At 36.9% G+C, this 23,589-nt stretch overlaps 3 protein-coding genes across 5 annotated transcripts; 1 reads left to right on the forward strand and 2 right to left on the reverse strand.

Moving 5' to 3' along the window:
* Positions 1-919: 919 nt before the first annotated feature.
* LOC145940382 (microsomal glutathione S-transferase 1) lies at positions 920-2,896 on the reverse strand. The gene is made up of 2 exons (XM_083045475.1): positions 1,891-2,896; positions 920-1,499 (listed from the first exon to the last, which is right to left on the reverse strand). Exons 1-2 carry the CDS (start codon positions 2,002-2,004, stop codon positions 1,176-1,178), a joined length of 438 nt encoding a protein of 145 aa, XP_082901601.1. The 5' UTR covers positions 2,005-2,896; the 3' UTR covers positions 920-1,175.
* An 833-nt stretch (positions 2,897-3,729) lies between these two features.
* LOC145940788 (ubiquitin-conjugating enzyme E2 R2) lies at positions 3,730-16,251 on the forward strand. Of its 2 annotated transcripts, none has more exons than XM_083046329.1 (6): positions 3,730-3,883; positions 4,276-5,096; positions 10,923-11,009; positions 14,861-14,958; positions 15,051-15,185; positions 15,897-16,251. In XM_083046329.1, exons 2-6 carry the CDS (start codon positions 4,923-4,925, stop codon positions 16,117-16,119), a joined length of 717 nt encoding a protein of 238 aa, XP_082902455.1. In that variant the 5' UTR covers positions 3,730-3,883; positions 4,276-4,922; the 3' UTR covers positions 16,120-16,251. The 2 variants fall into 2 exon arrangements, with proteins under 2 accessions (XP_082902455.1, XP_082902454.1); XM_083046328.1 differs by having other exon boundaries at positions 3,731-3,956.
* A 2,229-nt stretch (positions 16,252-18,480) lies between these two features.
* LOC145940787 (OTU domain-containing protein 7B) lies at positions 18,481-22,754 on the reverse strand. 2 transcript variants are annotated; one of them, XM_083046326.1, is made up of 9 exons: positions 22,323-22,754; positions 21,100-21,334; positions 20,759-21,017; positions 20,520-20,670; positions 20,069-20,440; positions 19,659-19,975; positions 19,424-19,582; positions 19,268-19,343; positions 18,481-19,202 (listed from the first exon to the last, which is right to left on the reverse strand). In XM_083046326.1, the coding sequence occupies exons 2-9, from the start codon at positions 21,320-21,322 to the stop codon at positions 19,107-19,109; spliced, it is 1,653 nt and encodes a 550-aa protein (XP_082902452.1). In that variant the 5' UTR covers positions 21,323-21,334; positions 22,323-22,754; the 3' UTR covers positions 18,481-19,106. The 2 variants fall into 2 exon arrangements, with proteins under 2 accessions (XP_082902452.1, XP_082902453.1); XM_083046327.1 differs by having other exon boundaries at positions 18,481-19,226.
* Between the last annotated feature and the right edge of the window lie 835 nt (positions 22,755-23,589).

Here is a 23,589-nt window from a genome sequence, read left to right on the forward strand (position 1 = left end):
ATGCATGTGTATAGCAATATACATAATAAAAAAAATTGTTTTTTAAATGATGAAATTTTACGAAAAAAATAGAAAATAAAAAGTATATTGATATATACGAGATATATATATATATATATATCTGATTAACAAAGAAATATAAATAATAATGTCGTTATGTGCTTGTCAAATTGCAAACAGATATTGCTTTACGTTTTAGTGCGTTCTCAATTTTCTGTATCTTATTATTTATGATAAGAATATCATGCGCTTACCTATGATCGTTACTCTTTTGATCGCTCCGCGGTTCAGATATCGATCCTCGCGCGAGAAGACCGAATTCTAGCGCGATTCTGGATTTTCGCGAGTATCTGCATGCTGCAATTCGACAGATCACGCTGACGAGAGTTCCGCGATTTAACGCGGCCAAAGTGCGGATCAAGGCATGTTCGATCTTTGAAAGACGCCGCAGCACCGACGACCAAGACGACTAGCACGTCACAGACGCGTCGCGACGTCTGACATTCCCGCGTTTGTCGGCGTCGCGGTGCCGCCGTCATGACGACCGCGTATGACGAAGTTCGCGTATGCGCCTTCAAGATGTGTCAAGACGCGTGCGCGACTAACAGTTATCTATGCAAATATTATGCATAGTTTTATTCAATATATATTAAATCATGACGTAAAATATAAACGAAGGAAACATTTTTACATAAATGTAATTATGCAGGTTCACATGTCAGATTCTTCAAAAAATATTATTTTTTTATGTAAAATATAAAAAGGAAGATGAAAAATTAAAAGGCGATTACACGTGTTTAACATTTACGTTGTTTTAGTCATTTTAATATTTTGCGCAAACGAGCTTGGAGAAATATAAAAGTTTTTTCATTGTATAAAGAAATAGTATATATATTTTCAGTTTTTCCAGATTTTTGATGTACATATATCTCTTTATATAAGAACAAATATATTAATTTCTCAAATATTATATAATTATATAATATTATATAATATATAACAATTTTAGGAATGTAAAATATTTTTAAAAATATATAAATTTTATCAAATATATTATCATATTTCTGAACACTTTTGTTGCAAATGATGCTATTATCATGCTCATATATTAATATAGATAAATATTTATCTATTAATATAACATTTTCTATCAAAAGTGATCTCTCTATATAAAATTAAAAATAGTATAACAATGTGGAAAGCCCTTGATATACTGTAATTCCATATCCCACAAAGAAAACTATCCCTCTTGTAGGTTGTTGCGGAATAATAACGTATGAAATGGTATAAATTATTCGGGCAAGTACAAACGTTCGTATCAATATATCAGCTAACCATAGAGAAGGTCCAGTACCTAACCATAGATATGTAATTATGAACCATGGGAGAACATTCTCCAGATCGTTCCGGTGTGCCTTTCGTACACGTTCCACATCTGGATCATTGAGTACCACTTTGCCTTTGCCCAAAAATTTGACATCCTCTTCATTCATAAATATCTGAAACAATATCACAAATTAATTTTATTATATATGATGGAGTCTATAACATTTACGAAATTTTAAAACTAAATATAATGATAAGATTTGTTTCTTTAATTAAGGAAAGAAACTCAAAAATATATTTATACTACATTTTTAGAGTTATATAAATAATAAGAATTATATAAATTTTCATTCTTTTCTAAAAAGATATATTGTATAGTCTTTAATATTAATTTCTCTTATTAAATCTTCCCTAAGAAAAAGAGAGTAATATAATGATACAGTTTATCACACACTTAAACATTTTATGTTTATTGAATAAGAATAATAATCCAAATTAAATAAGAATATATAATCAAGAAAATAATTCCAAAAAAGAAATTTTTCTATTATTTAAATTTATTACGTTTTTTCCAAATCGCTGATGTGCAGTCAACAGCAGCATAGTCAACACTTTTAGACCCAATATACTACCCCAAAAGCCAAATAGCTTAAGTGTTTCTGGACTTATTTCAACCATTTCTTTTCGCGTTTAGATGCGTTTATACACGTTTTAAAAAATATCACTTTAAATGCAAAAAAGATGACTCTACACTACGTTTCCTGTACGCAGCCAAAATCAGACTGGCATATCTTACATGAAACACACTCGAGAAGAGATACATCTCCTGCTATATATACTTTGATAAGGAATATAAAAAAATTCAGGTGTATGACCATAAATATTTATATTTGAAAAAGTAACTGCTTGCTTGAGAGGATACTATCAATCAATTTTTATATAAAAACAATAAATCAGTAAAATTCAAAACGAAGATTAAATTATTTTCTTCCATACTCATGTTTCATTTATTAACAGGATGATCTCGCAACATTTATTTATGCAAAAATAATTCTATTTTTTTATAAGCAGGACATAAAATTGTTCTGACAGCACAGAACGTGCTGTATCTGAATTGAAATATTAATCTATAATATTTTCAACGATTAAATTGTTTTTCTCCAATACAGCATTTTAAAAATATTTCATCTAATGAATTATTTGGTGTTTACAATGCAGGATCTAAAGCTCGATGTGATTTATAATTTACATAATATTCTTTGCAATTACATTCCAAATGAAATAAATATATATTTAGGAATGAAAAAATTCTGCATTAAAGACAAAACTTTAAAACAACATGAGGTAAATATAAACCTTGAGAAATATAGATAAATTAAGAAAAATCAATAATTATTCTTTCAAATAAAGTTGAATTTCCTAATCTTCGAAATCAGGAAATAGGAAATCTTTATATCCTTTCTCGAGTTAATCTTTCATAATTTGTTTTTTTACGAAGTTAATTTTTTGTAAATATTAATCAAAGAGGTTAGAGGTTAGAACTTGCGTCACATGTCTTATCTTCTAATCTAATGGAGGATTCACATTACCTCCGATGTTCAACAGTAAAGCCCCTTGCACAATGCTAGGCGATAGCGATAGGAATAGCGATAGCGATAGAATAGCATCTATTCTCTGTTCCTATTGGTGGAATAAAAAATATTCACCAATAGGAATAGAGAATAGGTACTATTCTATCGCTATCGCTATTCCTATCGCTATCGCCTAGCATTGTGCAAGGGCCTTTAAGGCCATCGCACACGAATTTCCGTAACCGCGTTGCTTGATTCGGCAACGTGATTGGTTAAATCCTTAAATTTACGGTTACGGAAAAAATTTACGGCCTCTATAATCCAGCCTTAAGGCCATTGCACGTATAAAAATTTTAGTCGTAATCGCAAGGCCGTAAGCAAATCGTCCAATCATAGAGAAGAATTATCATAACGTAATAAGAATGCTTGACTGTGATTGGACGATTTGCTTACGGCCTTGCGATTACGACTAAAATTTTTGTACGTGCAATGGCCTATAGGAACAGGAAATAGAAAATATCCACCAATAAAAGCAGGGAATAATATCTATTCCCTGCTCTTATTGGTGGATATTTTTTATTTCCTGTTCCTATTGCCTGTTGCCTGGCATTGTGCGAGGGGCTTTAGGGTGCAGTCACATGGACTGATATTTTCCGCGTAACCAATCGGAAATTGGAATAGAATGTTCTGATTGGTTACGACATTTTTGTCCTCAGAAAACAAACTCTCCTATTGGTTATTAGACGTTGACATGGGAGAGATAGGAAAGACATCTTAGATATATAAACTCTATGACTCAATTACTCTGGTGTTTGAAAGCAGCCATGAGAGTCGCATGCTGCGTGTGTGGCTGGTTTTATTAATATAATTCCAACCAATCATTTCTTAAAACATTCGACAATGAAAACGCTCCATTCGTCTTCGTCATCCGCGAGGTGAACGTTCTAATATTATCGAAGAAGATTCTCGAAGCGACCACGTGCAAGGTAATGAAAATGGGCTGCTGTTCGGCCAGTGGTAGAGTCACTCTAACCGATTCTCTCGAGCCGCCATTTTAAGGTAGTTTAAGAGTTTTAATAAATAAATTTAATAAATAAAATTAATATAAAAATTTCCATTTTCTCATTTGAATAAACAAATCATACGCAGTTGTCAAGTGTATATTAAGAAAAAAAAATTGGAATTTTAAAATAGGATGACGTAACGAAATTAATCATAAGAATGTGTTGCAAAAATTTTATAATAGATGACGACATTTCGTATATTTTTACACATTCTCGTCTTTGTGTAAAAATTGCATCGAGTTTCTTTTCTCGCTATTTTAATTTTTTCATTTCTTGTCAAATTTAATCATTTCTTCGCTCTGTATAAATGATAGGACGAATCGAATCGACACATCGGACTCGCTTTCCCAGAAAGAGGCCAGCGTCGCGCGCTTAATGACAAAGTCGCCGTTTAAATCGAGCGACTCTAGCCGAAGCGTTCGGCGAAGTGCGCGTGCGCGTGTGGCAGATCGCTGACGCAGAGAGTACGTCAGCTGTTTTGTTAGGCTCTCGCCGAGAAGACGTGCGTGTTCGTCCGTCCGTCAGCGTGAGGAATGGTGTTGTATCGTTGACTTGGTGGGGCATCCTTCTCTCGCGCAACTTGCGTCGTTGTACGGTAACGGACGCTCGCTCCTTTGTTCGTCGTGTACCCGCGCGTGAGAAAGACTGCGTGACGATTGACGATTCTGCGTGCGACGAGGGAATCGCAAAACGCGCGCGCGCGCGTGTGTGCACTTGTATCGCGTGTCTGTATTTAGTGTATGCGCGCGTGTCTGTGTGCGGGGGGCTCGTGCTCGCCTCCGTTACTACGGAGTCACGCTTTAATACAGGAGAGGGCCTATCCGCGCCGTCCCGCGGAAGATCAGCAGGTGCTCGTTTGACGGTTCGTTCGACGCGACAGTAATCGGGACTCGGGACTCGGAACGTTCTCGGCCGCTCGGAGGGATATTAACGACCGCGAGAGGCTTGAGAGCGGAGAAACATGGCACAGCCGACGAGTAGCGCGCTACGGGCGCTCGCCCTCGAATACAAGAGCCTGCAGGAAGAGCCCGTCGAGGGCTTCCGCGTCAAGCTGGTCAACGAGGACAACATGTTCGAGTGGGAAGTCGCGATCTTCGGACCGCCCGACACTCTTTACCAGGGCGGATATTTCAAGGTACTGTCGCGCTGTTTACGCGTTATGTATATGTTTATGTATTGATATATATGTATGTTGTTCGCGCGTGTGTATTTACGCGATGACGACGGGTATCGATGGTACATGGTATATCCAGCTATGCGCGACGTCGTTCTTGGTTATGTCGCCGACCAGCCGTTCCCGTTTCTCTCCTCTCCTCTCCGTAACGGAATATGTGTATAAAAAGAGCTCGTCGATTTCAGCGACGAGAATTATATCGGTCGGTGTACCTATTTTGCGTGAGAAAGAGAGAGAGGGAGAGAGAGAGAGAGGGAGGGGAGAGAGAGAGAGAGAGAGAGAGAGAGAGAGAGAGAGAGAGAGAGAGAGAGAGAGAGAGAGAGAGAGAGAAAGAGAAACGACACTCTCTTTATCGCGGAAAGCACGTAAACAAAGGAGCACGAGCTGGTGACTTTTAAAAATGTTGCATGACGCGACTTTATATTTCACAGTTTTCATGATAAAACGCGAATAACGTATAAATATGCGCTTTAACCTCGCGCATAATGTAGCACGATATTATTGACCATCGTTCCGGTTTGCCAGCAAATTCATACAGTGTTCAAGTTGAAATGACGACGCTATCCCTGATATGCAACGCGACGTACGTACATACGATACTTATCGCGATAAACGATACATCGCGGACTCAAAATATATTCAACATTCTTACTCAATTATCGAGCAAAACGGCAGAAGGCAAGGGGGCAAAATTCACAAATTATATTTAAGTTTTTCAAGTTATCTCCCGATAAATCGATATGATAAATCGTATATAGTTATACAATGTCGCAGGTCGGATGTGTGAAAACTTGGAAATTCAGGAAATTCTTAAAATAAATTGGATCGATACATTACTTTGTATTTGATCGAAAATCAGGCGCCTAGACTTTATATACTTCTAAAAAAGCTAGTTACCCATCTATTCATGGAGGTTTGAAGTCTTGTAAATATAGACCACTGCGAGACATAAAACAGTTTTGTAAATAACAAATTTGCTTTTAATATACATAATTAAATACTATTAAGATAATGATAACAGTTATCGTCAATAATTATCAACTCTTTCTAGTTATCTAATCGTCATTGACGATAACTATTATCATTATCTTAACAGTATATCCCAATAGTTGACAATAATAGTTAGCTGCGCCTAATATCGCGGTGATGAAAAGAATAGAGTCTTTTATTATCGCCAAATGCTTTCACACGTGTGACAATGCGGAATTTTGAGTTTGCCGCATATGGCCGAGCGACTCGTTCGTCATCCTTGAGCTTCAATGTTTATCTCGGAAACTTTGGCATTCCTCTGCCAAGAGAGAATCGTGACAATCACAAACGCGAGTCATTGAGACTACCTTGACCGGCGAAGTGACAATTGTTGGCAATAGACATTTTCTCTCTCGTTCGTTCGCCTAAAATTTTATTCGTCCGCACATTAATATCTGACGGAATTCGAGATCAAATAACGACGTAATAATTCGACAAATCGGAGCTTTAAATATGATCGCGTACAGTCATGTTCGAAGATTGCATATCGTCGCAGGAAAAAAAAAAGAAAAGAAAAAATGCGAGAAAAAGTTTGGCGCAATTTTTTTCGACGTCATATGGCAGCAAGAGGGAAACGGGAGGCTTTAAATGCCCGACCAGGTTAAACTGCAGACAGTAGAACGTGTAGTTTTCTGCCATTGCCGTATCGCGGCTGTAAAGTTTTTGTTTTGCATGTCCCGTCGTCGTGTCTGCTTTCTAAACCACTCTCTGCCTCGTCGTGAACGCGAGTGAACGCCTATTCACGTAACGCAATGTATCTTCCCACAACGTAACCACTGGTAACGAGCATTGCGCGTGTGTTTCTTGTAAAACCGCGTATATACATGTAAAATTGCCTCTCTGCGCGTGGTCATATTTCGAAAGACTGCGTCCACCATATCGTGGATTAATCTGTTAATCCACGCTTTATACCGTAATCGTGTTATCCCTTAACCGGTGGATGCTCGCGCAGTCGTGATGTGCTCAGGTAAACAATCGCTTTCATCTTACGCCACGTTTGAAGCACCTTCGTGAATGAATAACTTTACGTAGCTGCGTATCATTGTCCAGAGAGTTCGAGAAGGTTCTCTATCTCTCGAATATTCTCTCTTATTTATAGCTTCTTCCCCCCTAGTCAATTTCTGAGATGAATTTCTTCATTATGAAAATATTCGCAGATCAGATATATCTTTGAATTGCAAACTAATTTTTTTGTTGTCGTTGCAAGCCTTACGAATGAATTATAGTTGATAGATAACGCTATATAGCTATGTGAACGTAACTGTGACGCAACCGAGGCTTATCAAAATCGGAAGAGAGCGTTGCATTGCGACGCGTGCCAGCAATACAAATGCAACGCTAAATGAATTGTGCATGTGCGTAATCTGATTGGATTACGCCGTCTTCATCCATTTTTAATGATCATTGCCTGTTAAAGTGAAACGGCGAATTTCGAACGCGAGAGCCGCTTTCGGACCCTCTTTGCGATTATGTATGTGTGTGTGTCGAGGTTCACGTGTGTAGGTACCTCGACACCACCCAAGACATCAGCATCGTCTCATTCACGTTTTAATAGCACACTGTACGATATTAGCTCTTATATTCGTTCGATCGTAATATGTTTTTACAAAGAGATCACGTTCTATTTATCAGAAAGCCCCTTGACCAGAATTTATGCACGGCTCGCGATAAAAGGCGAAGAGCGCAACGCGCGGCTTGCCAAGTTACATAAAATGCCATCGCGCGTTGTCTCGAATCTATTCCTGGGTGCAAGCAGACCCTACCGATCGGCACGGCCAGACCGACTTTCACCTAATCTCATTCCGTTTAAGACGAACGTGCGCGTCGATCCGTCTCGTCGCTGCACGAAAAGTCGATCTGGAATCGTTTGGACGCGGCGACTTGGTCGTGTCATTTTCCACAAAGTCAGTCTCGCGATCGGACTTTATCCTTTCACTTCGCGAAGACATGGCGTCCCGCGAGTATCAGGAATTTTTCGCCGATTATACAACTGCTAAATCGATAGCCGATGCAGAAATTATAAGAAGAAGCATGATTGCCACTTTATTCACTCCTGTAATTCGATAGAAAACGTTTGCTCTATAAATCCTAGTACGATAGAGAAGGAGATAATTTCTCGTACATAGATAAATTGAAAATATTGAAAAAAATTAAAGAAATAAAATTTTTCCATCTTCGAGAAAATTGATTTTGAAAATTGAAAGATTATTAAAACATATTTATTTGTTTTTAAGTCGAACGACTCTTTCTCTCTTCTAACAACTTTGTATTATATGTTTTGAAATTATAATTTCCATAATCGTTATTAAAGTGTGTATTATAAAAAAATTTTTAGTAGAAAAATAAAATTTGTCTTGAATATTTTACGTTTATATAACACACTTTCAGCAATACCTTAATATCTTAAATCATTTTATTAAAATGTTAAACTTTTATATTTATGTATTAATAATTATTGAGACGAATTTGATAATGTATGACATAAGGGGGTTTAGATTATTAGAAGCTACTCAAGTTTAAAAAGTTTAGAGAGTAAATACGTTATTAATTTTCCAAGTTTTAAAGTTGATTTTAAATTCGAAAACAAAACCTCGTATAACAAAATTTTATTCGATATTTTCAATCTGTTTTGCACGAGATATTTTTTTTCAACTGTTGTTTACTACGTTTCTTGACTCATTCTTATTTCCTTACATATGTTGAGCTGCTAGAGAAAAGTTATTTTCGTCTTTTTCTTTATTCTCATAAATTGTGAAATAAAGTTACAGAGAGAAATCTTTACAATTTATAGATTATATATGTCGATACAGATATGTAAGGTATAATATATAATTTTATTCATGATAATATTGAAATGAATAGAACGAAGAATTTGTAAATTATCATAATTATCGACTCATGAAAATGTATAGGGTTTAATGAATAAATGAAATTGAACGATGAATCGGATTTTAAACGAAAGACTGATGTGAGTCGCTGATTTATCGTCATACGCTTCGATTCGATAAACTTTTTAATAATAATAACCTATCACCAGGAGATGCAATATTCAATTATATTTTCTTTAAAATGCGTCTTCCGATGTTATTTCTTAAAGTCTCGTAAAATAATTTTCCAACGAACGACAGTCTCGTTTGTAAAAACGTTCGATCAAATTGATCAGGCGTGACTCGATTCGATAGTTTCAAAAGTCGCCTAGCTCATGTTACACAACGTCGTGTTACGATGACCAGCGGTGCTTATTGTCGAAGTAGGTCGCGAAAATTTGTAGGTCACACGATGGAGTTGCGACGAAAGACGTCGAGGTGATAGTTCCATGCTGGAGCAATCTGTAAAAATCTTTAAAAATCGCGCCAAATAAGCGACTCTTTTACACGTGTAATATACATATGAAACCTCGACATATGAAATCTCTATGTAAAAATAGAAAGCCCGCATTATGGACAATTCTCAGAATATTTCAATATCATGACAATGTCATGCAAGATCGTGCGCTGATAGTCGTAATCGATATATTGCGGTATCGCATCGGAAAACTCGATGCGTTATTTTACACATTATCCAAGGCAACTCGAATATCGGTAAATAAAAATTACTGGACGAATAAATTAATTTTTCAAGCAAAGAAAAAAAAATCGTAGCGAAAGTTGCGTCGAATATTATTGATCGCCGGGGGTTACGAGAGATGAACAAAAAAAGTTCTTTCCAACAATGAACCGCCAGTTTATTCCCCTCTATTTGGATGAGAAAAAATGGAGAAAGATCGCCTGTGTGTAACAGAAATTGCGAAGCGACGACGTCTCAGCTTGCAAACGTGGACCAAGCGCGAGCCATTCCGAGTAGAATTTTCGTGACATCGTGAGCGTGTAGTCACAGTAGAAAGTAGGTTAATTCTAGAACGCGGTTATCCCGGAGGACGAGGTGGATATTTGGGCCATGACCAGGTCGCGATCAATATAGCGTCCCGACGACGAAGCCTGCATCGAACAACCAGACGCCCCTTTCGCGCTCCGGAATGGAAATCGATATCGTCGCGGCCGCCTCGAGAGAGATTCCGAATCCGATCGAAATGTCGAATCTCATCTCGACGTTGCGCTCGCGTTTCCGATCTCCTCTTTTACATCTCTCGCCTCTGTTATCTCGGCTACGCGCTAGACGGCCATGTTGCTCCACTTTCGCACCATTGGAGAGAAGAGAGTCCGATGTTTTTATTCCTGGATTATGCAGAACGGCTCGCTTCTACCGCATTAATTCGATAGATTTTTTCTCTTTTTTTTATATCAATGTAAACATTTCTTCGTTGGCGAGATGCGAGAAAGAAGAGAACGCAATTTTCCTACTTTGTATTTTGCGTCTTCGATTAACAGTTCTGAAATTATACGAGGAGCGTGAGTACTCGTTTGATGAAACCAGTGGACCAGGGAACCAGGGAACCAGTTTTTCTGAAGATTCGTATAGGCGGGTATTAAAATCGGCATAATTTCGGCGGGTTCGAATTTTGAGACAGAAGCCAGTTTCCCACGTTTGATTCGTGACAATGGCTACGGACGTAAGGTATATTCTTCTCTTTTTTTTCGCACGTGTGTCGCGGATATTGAACTCGCGGTACAAAATTATTAACGGTGTTCCCCAATCCTCGGGATAAAGAAGATGTGGCATAGACTATATATATATATATGCGTGGATGTCCCAACGCCGAGTTGTATCCCCGAGTCGATGTATATGATTGACTGACGTTCGATTTTCTTTATGTTCCAGGCACACATGAAGTTCCCACCGGATTATCCGTACAGTCCACCGAGCATTCGTTTCATGACAAAAGTTTGGCACCCGAATGTATATGAGGTGAGTGAATATATACGGGAATTATCGATCCCCCGCATACCCTCTCTCCCTCTCCCCTGTTTCGACCCTTTCCTCGCCATGGTGTATATGTGCGTGTCCTTCCCGTCTCCCTTGCGTCCCTTTTCCGTTCATCCCGTCTCTCACCCCGCCTCTCGTCGCACCGTATAACGACCGTCCCGTTCTGTCTGTGTCCGCCTCTCTTTATCTTCCACCCTCCGCCGCCATAGCTTTTACAACCATCAGCTTTTACATCGTCACTTTCAGCGCTTGTGAAACCATTCGGGTCGTCCAAACCCTCTCCGGCTGGTCCTCCTCTCATCGAAACGCGAACGGCGAACGGAAGGGCGAGGGGAGAAGGCGGAGAGGAGGACTGAAGCGTGTAAAAAAAAAGAAAGTAAAAACAGTCGACTCGAAAAATTGCGCGTTGCGTAGTAGTTTCTCGTACGAGGTTGCATTTATATTGACGTATCACCGCCACCGTACGTTCTCGGAACGTCCGGTCGCCATACTATATTTACTCTCGCGGACTCGCATCGTCACGTCGTCATATTTGATATTTGTAAAACTCTCCGTGATTCTCCCGCTCTTTTTCGCCGACGATTTAACGAGGAACGAGTCCGAAGCGCGACGAAACGACCGCTGATAACTCGCGAGAACTTCCTTCGAGAAAGCGAGATCGTCATGTGTTGTTGGCCACTTTAAAAGTATGAAAGCACGACGATCGTTTGCTACGCACACATACGAGCACCGTATCGCGGTGTTTAAAGTTTAAATCTCCCTATTATTTATTCTCCTATCAGCTGATTGTCATCTGTATTATCAGCTGATAGGAGAATAAATAATGCGAGATGTCACGAATGAAACTTCTCTCGGGATACATTTCCATTTTATAATTAATATTTTATTTTACAGATGACAATTACAGATGACAATCAGCTGATAGGAGAATAAATAGTAGCAATGACTTAGCTTGTCATCTGTAAAATAAAATATTAATTATAAAATGGAAAGAATTACAAAAAAAAATGACAGATGACAATCAGCTGATAGAGAATGAATAGTAGTAAGACTAGCTTGTCATCTGTGTAAAATAAAATATTAATTATAAAATAAAAACATCCTTCCCGAAAGAAGTTTCATTTATGAGATCTTTGGGGAACGTAATAATAAGCTAAGAAAAAAAACTTGTCCCACAAGTACGATTAAAGTATCAAACTTTCGCGAACGAAGGAAAGGAAAATTTCTCCTTCGAGATCGAAATAACCGTCGAGCGAGAATGTATTTATTTCCGCGTTCTTCTTACGTATTAACGGTGGTACCATTTTGCGTTTGTACAAAAGTATCGCATACCCATACGCTTATCGACCTCGCTCGCTGTGTTTGTCGCATCTCCTGCTCGCCGTTCGCCGTATATGACCCTTCGGAGGCTAGCGAAGCGAAGTCAATGACCGTCGAAAGCCCGTGTGGACATCCGTGTCCACTCGCCCGTCGACGATAGGGATGGTGACAACGGGAACGTGTTATAAGTAACGAGGCAAACGCGAGCACCTTTTTTTTATTTTTAAATCCCGGCCCCATCGAAGAGAAGATATTAGAGTTTACGGATAAATTATTTTCTCTCTCAGTATCCCTCTGGTTATACATACTGGATATAATATATGCTTGTAGCACGCATATATGTATATGGTATGAATATATACAGTAGCAAAATAAAATAGATGACGTATATCATAAGGAAATGCAAATGCGAACCAAATGTTTGTAAATATGTTATCGGTAAAAGAATGTTTTAAATCATTAAATTGCAAATTCTTTGCTCGATTCTTCTATATTCCTCAAGTGTATTTCACATGTGCTTCGTGCGTGTTACATTAGTATATCAACTTCTTCCTATCTCGGTTCGAAAGCCCAAAACGGTTGACCTGTTTGCTAATCGATTGATAAGCCGAACAGCTTGGTTTTACATAACTGTAATTATTATGCATTGCGAGCACCAACATTATTATAACGTCTTATTTCCATTGTATATTCAAGAGGTTAACAATAAGAGGCGTCTGTTTGATATTCGTATTTCAATATGCATTTAGATTCAAGAGATACCTAGTGAAATTTGGTTCTATTATATTCTATATATATATATATATATATATATATATATATATATCATTTTACAATCCTTTATACGTTAAATGTGATCATAATAAAGCCGCATCAACTGCGAAGTGAAAATACAGCGATCCAACGGGACAAACTGTAAAGGAGTAACTCTTTCTCAATTATACAAAGGAAATTAATTACGGGTCTTATATCTCGCTTTTTCTATCCTGTCACGCGAAATTTTATTTCGATGACAATCTACACATTGCGCAAATTCTCGAGGAAACAGTATCTGTTTCAATATGTAGAGGTGTTTCGCAATCGAAACAGATCGTTGTATAGAAAGGTTACCCGGTATATACGGTATGTACGGCACTTTAACGCGTATACAATTCGTTCTTCTCGCAGGCCAACTTTCTCCGTCGTGAAATTCATATTATTTATACGTATGTGAGTATACTGCCACATTACGCGAATCTTCTTCGGTCTGTGTCTATGCGTAAACAATCGTCGGCGATGTATAGATAGTATGGACTATCGCATGCAGACAAAGAATATATAAAAGACACTGTCTAATTTAACTTCGTGCATATAGACTGCAAAGTGATTTTACATCAAACAGCGCGATTTCAAATCAATAATAAATATAGATAAAGATGGTAAATTAAGTAAAAATAAAATTTAGAAAATCATAAACATAGATAAATATAAAATCAATTTTATATCTTTTTTTTATGCGAGAGAAGAAGATAAAAGATCAAGATAAAAATTGGGAAAATAGATTATGTACTCTGTCTTTATCTCTTTCTCTCTCTAGATGGGTCGAGCCCTGCTGATCACAATAAGCGCGATCTTATGTGCGTCGGTCTCTCTTACATACAAATGCATGCGCGAACACAGCGATGCCTATCGTTGCCGGTCGTGTCAAGTGCCGGGCGTTTACTCGAGGAGCTCGCCTTCGCCTTCGCGGTTTATTACGAGGTGTTCGGAGCGCCGAGCCACGGTGAAACCACGATGCGCCTTGTCCTACTTGCCGAACGTCTTCGCGCAGGAGAGATAGAGGCGATCTTATGAGGAAACGTGCGCGACGAGACCTCGGAATTTTTTTTTTTCAACAAGCTTTGAATATGTTGCAGAGTTCCTTTTCTCTCGTATATTTCTTCATCGCAGCTATACTTCTTATATTTTATTTTTTTTTTTAAGATTTTGCGCGTTAACATATAGGATAATCTCAGTTTCAGAGATCATCTCGGACGTTTCTCGTTTTAAGTTGTGGCGTGAATCGCGGTGTCCTCGGTGATTTTTCTGTATGTACGACCGAAAAGATACCATGTCCTTCGAGTGACAATGCCTTTTTAGAAGCAACGAACGTGGAATCAGAAGTACCGAGGTCGTCGTGGCTCTCTTTAATATATCTCTCCTCTTTGAAAAAAATTATAATAAATTTAATATATTTAAATAGAAATTCGATTATACATGAGTATCTTTTTAAGATGACGCGCGAGTCTCCTTTTGTGCTCTTATTGTTAGGTTTTGAACAGTTGTTCAGTATATATAAATCCGGCGAGCGTGAGAGTAAACAAGCGTGTGTACAATGCGATGAGCAAGAACTTCTGAAAATAACATACGTGAATTTCGTTTCGTCGCGTAACGAAACAAAGCGACCGATACAATATTAGTTGCGAAGAGGAGGAAAGGTGTGCAGTAAAAATGTTAAGAGAATCAATACTGATAGTTTTTCTTTCTCTGTGCAGAACGGTGACCTGTGCATATCAATCCTGCATCCACCCGTAGACGATCCACAAAGCGGCGAGCTGCCATGCGAGAGGTGGAATCCAACGCAAAATGTCAGGTAGGTATCGAAACAAAAAAAAAAAAAAGAAATGGTCTACGAACTATAGTCTCTCTGAAACTCTTATGATGATTAATCGATTTTTGTGTCAGAACTATCTTGCTATCGGTGATCTCGTTGTTGAACGAACCCAACACATATAGCCCTGCCAATGTGGACGCATCTGTCATGTATAGACGTTGGCGTGATTCCAAAGGGAGAGACAAAGAATATGAAAATATCATAAGGTAAGACGTCGTCAATAGTGCCGTCGCGTGACGTCACGCGGTCGCAGAGAACTTTGCGCGAGTATTCGTTGAAATTATATCGCCAAATTGGATCCATAATAGCGTGTTAAAAGCTATGTTACGTTATATGCGATAGATAGCTACGCGCGCGAGTTTATCGGTAACATAAATGTACATTTAACATTTTACACATTTAAATACTGGAATAGTCATAAATCTGGGAAAATTATTATTGCTTATCCCTAATTATATAATTAAGATAAGAACAGTTTTTTTAAAATAGTGATGTCATTTTAAATATGATAATTTGCATATTGTAAACGATACACGTTGGACTTTACTAAAATAACTTTTTTCTGTCATTAAATTAAACATAAATTATGCATTAACGTGAATAATTGAAGTTACATCACTAAAAATATATATGTATTCAATCCTATATAAAATGTAAGAATATATAAGTGACAGAGATCGATAAGGTAGTGTCTGTTATCTGGAAAAACGTCAAATCTTGTTTCTAATTATATATATATTAATATTTGAAAAAAATTGAGAATTTTTTTTCTAATTTAAGATAATATTCTAGATAAGTTGATTCTATTTCTTCTGTAATTTTTTTTTCTTTCGTTAAGAAAACTCGCGAGCATTGGCCTCAACAAGCCAGGTAGGTATTTTGTCAATATATATTTAGCATATTTTTTGTTTATATAGGAAACAAGCCCAAGCTGCCAAGATGGAAGCCGAAAAGGAAGGTATCGTCGTACCCGTAACTCTGGAAGATTATTGCATAAAGACTCGAGCGAGGCCGGCCGAGCAACAGCTAGACATGACGGACTTCTACGATGATGAATATGAGCTGGATGACGACGAGGACGAGCAGCTAAGCGCAACCGATTACGAGGATGGTGACGATAGTGGCAACGGAGAATCGTGATCCATTTCTTAAATAATATAACAAAAAAAAACCCGACCGCTAATTATTATTATTATTATATATATATATATATATATATATATATATATCAGTTCTGTATAGATTAATAAATTAACGAGCTTCTAAACCGGATGATCTCTCTCTCTCTCTATTTTTCTTCTTTCAGGATGCGCTACAAAAATTCAAGTAGGCATTTTCTTGGCAAGAGAACCAAGTACTCCAAGAACGATTTAAATAAAGAATTACATACGTCTTTCTTAAGCCATCGTCCATTATCGTACGTTTCTGTGGAACAAGTCGATTTCGTTACAGTCTGTTATAAGTTTTTGTTTCTGTATAAAAAAGAAAGAAAATTGAGATTGTCACGATAAGTCTACATGTACTACATGTTTTCACAATTTTTAAGTTCTATCATGCGAAATGTTGTGGACTGTCTGCTTATCGATGGTTTATGAAAGATAATGTTTCTTAACCTTTGCACTGTCGAAATATTTATAGACTGAAAATTCAATCACTTGTGTATTAGATATTTATTTATGTTTTTATATTTTGTTATGTTTGAAAAATTTAAATTATATTTGCATTGTATGTATATATATAACTATGCATACGCTACAAATGTGTCATAAAAAACTCCCTTCTCTCTTGTAAGGATAGAAATTAATTTAGAAGACACAGGCATAAAAAAATTAACAGAATAATTACAGGTAAAAAAAATGTTCCAATTTTGGCAGCGCAAGATTAAAAAAGAAAAATTAGAGTATTACTAATCGTATGAAATTATAGAGAATCCCGTGTTTACAAGCTCTTTAACTTAAACAATATGTGCTACGGTATGGATATAAGTACTATCAATATATAGGAGCACTTTGCTTGTTGTGTTGTGGCTGGCACTTGAATCTTTCAAATAGAAAATGGACCAATTGATTTACCTTGCAATGAAAAACGTTCGATAATAAAAATGATCATATATAAGTACTGTAAGTACACATTCGACTTTATATTCGCCATGTGCAAAGTTGTAAATGGTACATCAATTGATCCTAAGCGTAATACTTGCATCTAAAATTTGCGTTTTGTTTTGGACAATTATTTATTATAATGTAAACACGTAAAACGTATAACGAAAATTTATCGGGAGAGAAGAATTCAATATAGAAGTAAGAGAAAAAAAATAAGCTGCCGAAGAAGAGACCTGTTAAAAATTATTAATAATAAATTTCGCCTCTCTCACATACTCTCTAGAATCTATATTATTGATATCGTTAATTATAATTATTTGTATATGAACGTGCATACATATATCGAGCGTCGATGTAATCGTTTCGATATTTTTGCCTTATGGATTTGGCTGCAATTATAAAGTGAAATTAACAATAATATATTAATTATCTCTTCGCGAGTTTATAACGACAAACCTAATCATAGCTGTTAGAAACGGAAACATTTTAATTTTAATTGCGAACAACACTATAAGTGTCTTGAGAAACATAATTTCTAATGAAACTTATACGCGCATAATGTTACAGCCACAAAGTTACTTTAGCTTGTGATTTTCTTTAAGATCTCTTCTTATTAAATGATTTTTTCACGAGAGAATAAAGCTTTCCAGATGAACTTGATTAAATGTAAGCTTATCACTTAAGTAAGAAAGATATATCGGATACAGCTAATCGACTCTGTGGTAGTGTATCTGTGCTCGTATGACTGAAATTGTAAATAGTATATGAAACTCAATTTTAAAGACACGAAATATATAAGTGGTACTCTTTTACTTATTTCTTTATTAGCCATTTCATTGAAAGACCAAGAGATGGGATGTTGAAAGTGTTTAAACGATAAAATAAAGACAAAAGGACATTTAAATTTCACGATAGCATCTAAAACATATTCTGCGCTTGTAGTAGTATCATAGCTAAAGTATAACTATTCCCCCTAGTTTCTTCGATATATATTGTAATATCTTTTCTCATTTTGTTTTTTCTAGCTATTTAATAACAAGAAATACGCAAAAAATTCTGAATATTGACATAATTTATATATTGGACAATTTTTTTTCTTCCTTTTTTTTGTACATACATACCAACAGAAAGATTTCTTCAGACAATTATTAATAAAATTAACGTCATACTACCGTACACGCTTTGGCGATATTTTAGTGAATTAAGTAGGTAGGTAGATAGATAATGTGTTAGATAATATTAATCATTTACAATTAATTATGACCTTTTTCACATGATGATAGGCTAATGCGAGGAAATATATGTAAATACATTTTATTATGGCAAAATACTGGGTTTGTGTATCTTTTTAATTAACTGACTTCTTTTCTATATAATTGTAAATAATGACTCGACGACATATAGAAAAATATGGTTTATTTTTCACACAGTTTACATACACAACAATTGCACAGGACAATGAGATTATAAATGTAATATATTTCCGCATCAACCTTTGGAATCCATAAATAATTATGAAATACTAATAATTATATATACCGACCACACTCTATAATCGAAAATTGTGGAGGTAGTTGTGAGTAAAGGTTTTTATCACGATGGTACAAGGGAGTATTACCATCTTTTATTCCGTGCATACACCACAAAAGGCACATTGAATTAAAAAACAAAAAAAAAACAAAAACTTGTTTTCTGATTAAGTTTTTCATCACTTGAAAATGCGATGAAGCAATTTTTAATATGCACTATAAACGCATTGTCATTTTCTTGAACCCTGTGCATCTGATATGTTTTCAGAAGGAAAATGTTAATAAATACAAGAAAACATGAAAAAAGAAACAAAATTAAAAACAAAATTAAAAACAGCGTAATGTTACCGATGATAGGTTGGTGGGACATTTTTCATAAGCTTTATATCTTGTATATCTTATATCTCTAGCATTATATTAAATATTAATTATTTAATAACTTAATTCGAGCGAAATTAAATCGAGATTATTGTCATGTGTGGTTAAGGACGGTTGCTCAACTTCGATTAGCCCAGCACTGCGAGCAATAGTATTCGTTTTCTGGCGATCCAAAGAATTGGCAGTGTTCGCTGCGGCACTCCTTCACAGTGTCCTGTGTATAAATAATACAATTTTACTAAACAAAATTTTATTCCTTTTAAAAGTTGTTCAACATACCTTTAAATCGTCACTATTGTTCCAAGTCTCTGGCCCCATATTATTTGACGAAGTTTGATCGTTATAAAATGTGGATCTGTGGGGAATATTTTCATTTATAGATTTTGGAATCTCTTGACGACCGATTAAGAGCTAATTTACATTGCGCAATTTTACCTCGAAAGATAAAGCGTATGATCTTTATTTGTGTTAGTGGGTAATAATTTGCTAACGCTCGCATGACTACCACGATCGCTGGCAGCGTAAAATTTGGACCTTCCAGCACCATAATTCAATTCGCTACCCGTATCGTCCACTTGATGATCTTGCAAATATCTATACATAAAGCAAACCTATGTAACCTTTCTTTAATATAACAAAATTGCATAACTCGTATATATACTCGCAATACCTTGCGTGGGCACATTGAAGATAATTCTGAAGCATTTGATCCACAAACTGATGACGTCTACTCTTTATCCTCACACACAACAAACCTTCTGTGGAAATTCCGCCGTTCGAAGAAGGCGGGCTTTTTGGCCTCTTATTAGTCATAGACCATATTTTTTTACTGACAGATTTACCAATAGAACCAAACTGTTTCGCGACTTCTAACAGTTGCTTCGCTGTCTTTGATAAAGAACCATCTGTATCGGAAAGTCTATCAATATCTTCCGATGTAAAACTTTGATACTCGCAATCTAAATACTGTCGCAACAAAATCTCCATCTGCAATAAATAAAAATGGCCCCATTATTTTATTAATAGTAGAAAATACTTTGCCAACAGTTTGTTAATAAATATACAAGATGATTTACGTACAGTATCCTGCGTACAAGTTAACAATTCTCGTGAACCATCTACCCAATCCCAGTCAGGGCCAGGATCTACGGCGAACAAGACTGGCAATAATTTTCCCGTGTCTGGATCCACTAGTGGTATACTGACACCTTCACCACATGCGCTGCCATAATCATTGCATCCGTCTACAGTCACAAGTGGGGAAAAATGGGCAGAATGATATGCCAGAAGTAAAGGAGTTCTATGACAATGCAAAGGTGGCACTTCCAAGGGTAAATACACTCCACCAAACGGAATTGGCGCTAAGGCTACTCCATCAGCATCCTTCAACATAGTTTCTGCTATAACTATTATAGGTCTTCTTAAAGCATGGGCCAAGGTTAAAACGTGCATCTAAAACAAAAGTAATGATAAAGTTCCTGAAAAATAAAGTTATCCATAATGGACAAGGAGAGGAAGGATGTTGCGGTACCTCTTCGAGACTCTGATAAGAGGCAGCAGTCTGATTTCTAACTGTAGGAGAAGCCATATCTACTATACTCTTCCATTCTGATAACCATTCCGCTTCTGTATATGATAATCCAGCAGCTGCATTTACGCCTGTTTGCCACCATTTCCATCGTCTAAAAGATATGTATGTATACATATATATATTCATATACATTATTTATATAATTATTTAAGATAAGATTAACATCTTTCATTTTATACCTAAAAAGAGCATGTCTATATTCTCCTTTGGTCAAAGTATTATGCAATGCTTCTCTTAAGGTAAGTAATCTATCGTGAAAACCCCACATTCCCAATGATGCAGCATGAAGCAGACAGTTGCCATCTCCAGATGTTGCTAGTGGCCACAGAATTCTGGTACTTCCACTTTTGTACCACCAATTTAAACGACCCGCAGCTTCCAGGGAATTCAAACATCCATTCTCTATGAGATCTTTCTCCAAGAATTTGCGAAATGGATCTAAATAAATATGAAATGTAAATCACATGTTAATCAAGATAATCAAGATTTGCACGATATTCATAGAAGCATAGAAAAATACCTGGATACACAGATAAGTCTGGCAATGAAAATGTAAATTCTGGTGTATCAAGAGCTCCTAAGGCTGCCAACTGAGAACGAGCATAAGAAACAATTGAGGCATTTTCAGTTGCACGGGAGATACCCCTAGCCAGTTTTTTTGCCGTACTCCCGGTGCTATCGAGGCCATTATCAGGAGTACTCTCGCTCTCCAAGCCATCGTACATGGATAAACCAACACTCATAACAGGTGTATTCTGTGAATGAATGATAAAAATATTCTATATTATGAAAATGAATCATCAGTTAATATTTGTAAGTTTCAAGATATCAAAAGTTTAATCTATATCTATTGCACAGATAAGTAGATGATTAATTCAAGAGTTACTGTTAATATTAGTGTTAATAATACTGCAAATTATTATTGCAATATTAGTTTAATGAGTCATTGGATTGATTAAAGCTATTTAGACAATCAGATAATCTGTAATAGTTTTTTAAATTGTTCTTTGAACATTTTATTGAGAATAAATTAATATATATTTAATTTTATATATTAAATATATATATATATATATTAAAATTTTTAATGCACTAATCTCGATGACACATTAAATTTCCATAAATTATAATTTTTTTTAGAAAAAAAATTAATATATTTGAACTAGTCTATTAAATTTTGACATTTGCATAACAGCCGATTAAATTAATTGTAAGTCAGATAAATCAAATCGTATCTCAGCATCTATTCTCAAAATCGATGATAAAGTGAAAGCTTCTCATATACGCATCCCATGCAATTAAAAGCTGTATAAACAAAAACGATGCAGCCGTGACGATGCAACGACAAAACGCACATTCAACAAGGTCACAAGAGAGATTCGTAATCGGCCGCGATTACGCGCGAATGTCAGCTGAGTAATCTCGCGCGCCACTATACATATTATATACATATTTATATATATATATATATATATATATATATATATATATGCACGTACACACATACACACGCGCAATTTACAGAAATAGGACAAGGTTTCGCCGCCGTACCACTTTTGATGAAAAAGCGTTACGCATGAAATCGATCCCGACGCATACTCGGGATACCACCTTCTCGAGGGCACTTTCGCTCTTCTTCGATCGTCGTCTACATGGATATATCCGCATGAGACGAGACGAAAGAGAGAGAGAGAGAGAGAGAGACAGACGGAAAAAAATAGAACGAATACGAGAGATGCGAACCTTGGGCCGTTATTTAATTAGCTCGTGGACGCGACGCAATAGCTCAGCAGCGGATTTTTCGGCCGTTATCCCACTCGATGTCACGACGTGTATCCTTCTCATATTTCGCTGCCTGAAGCCCGCCGAGAATGAGTCGCGCGAAGGGGAGGCGGAGAGAGCGCGGATCAATTCGATCACGGCGATTATAAACACGGCGACATAACCTGCCGCGCTTGGTATCTCGCAGGTAATGAACGGGAGGTCCGGAACCGACTACGGGCGTAATAAGAATGAGCGGCGCGTGGGGCCGCTCGCACGGTAATAATTGCACGCACGGATGAAACTTTAAACTAAACGGGTCACATGCCGCGGCGACGCCGCGTGACGAGCAGACGCCCCCGCTTTGCACGCAAATGTCAAATGGTGCGACGTCGGCGAGATGAAACGCGGGGTTGGAGGAAGAAAAAGAATTACGCGTCGAAAGGCACAATTAAGGGTGCCGTCACATGGGGCGTAACTTGCGTAAGCGTAATCAGCGGATCGCCAATCACCGAGTTATTCCGATAGAGCCCTTCGTCGAGTTCTATCGGAATAACTCGGTGATTGGCGATCCGCTGGTTACGCTTACGCAAGTTACGCCCCATGTGACGGCACCCTAAGGCACTATGCGATAAAAACATCGTGCTTGTGCGTTTAGGACACGTTATCGAGTTTTCGGGAAAATGATAAGCGGCTGGATGACTCATACGCGTTGTCCGTCGTATTTACATGCTATATTTGGAACAATCTTGTGCAACTGTCAGCATTCCAACGAGATAATATTGAAGATATCGCTGAGATCTTTTATATGGCATTTAATTAAAAAAATGTTCACCGTGCACTAACGTCCTCTCGGCGGTCGAAATAAGAAGTAATAAGTCAATTTTAGCGTAGATGAAAAATAATATCATATTTATATATACAATATAAACCTTTGCTTATGAAACAATGGGATAATTATAGAATTAATCTAACTGTTAAAGAAAATTAAAAATTAGCTGCGGATATTTAATATATTATATCACAGATTAATAGACAGATAGCCAAAGGTCTGAAAAAGGCGAGACCGGCATTTCCGTGCGACACACTTTGCCCCTGGTTCGAGTCCGTGCTAAACTCCGTTAACTTTACCAAAAGACTTTGCCCCTGCACCCCTATTCAGTAACTTTTTAACAATACTTTCAAGGAGAGATCGCGGTTGACTCTTTACTGATTTTGATCTCCTTTTTTATGGTGAATCTGTATTGAA

This window comes from Prenolepis imparis, unplaced genomic scaffold, assembly GCF_030444845.1.
Source record: "Prenolepis imparis isolate NDT839.2.m4 unplaced genomic scaffold, iyPreImpa1.0 SCAF_9, whole genome shotgun sequence".
In the NCBI taxonomy this organism is placed as follows: domain Eukaryota; kingdom Metazoa; phylum Arthropoda; class Insecta; order Hymenoptera; family Formicidae; genus Prenolepis; species Prenolepis imparis.

Bases quoted from the DNA above. Each gene is read 5' to 3' on its own strand.
- LOC145940382 (XM_083045475.1), bottom strand. From the start codon at position 2,004: ATGGTTGAAATAAGTCCAGAAACACTTAAGCTATTTGGCTTTTGGGGT. The intron at 1,500-1,890 runs GTAATAAATTTA...ATATTGTTTCAG, and splicing joins ATCAGCGATTTGGAAAAAAC to ATATTTATGAATGAAGAGGA.
- LOC145940788 (XM_083046329.1), top strand. From the start codon at position 4,923: ATGGCACAGCCGACGAGTAGCGCGCTACGGGCGCTCGCCCTCGAATAC. The intron at 5,097-10,922 runs GTACTGTCGCGC...TTTATGTTCCAG, and splicing joins ACCAGGGCGGATATTTCAAG to GCACACATGAAGTTCCCACC. The intron at 14,959-15,050 runs GTAGGTATCGAA...TTTTTGTGTCAG, and splicing joins AATCCAACGCAAAATGTCAG to AACTATCTTGCTATCGGTGA.
- LOC145940787 (XM_083046326.1), bottom strand. From the start codon at position 21,322: ATGAGTGTTGGTTTATCCATGTACGATGGCTTGGAGAGCGAGAGTACT. The intron at 19,344-19,423 runs GTAAAATTGCGC...TATTCCCCACAG, and splicing joins CATACGCTTTATCTTTCGAG to ATCCACATTTTATAACGATC. The intron at 19,203-19,267 runs GTATGTTGAACA...ATTTATACACAG, and splicing joins ACAATAGTGACGATTTAAAG to GACACTGTGAAGGAGTGCCG.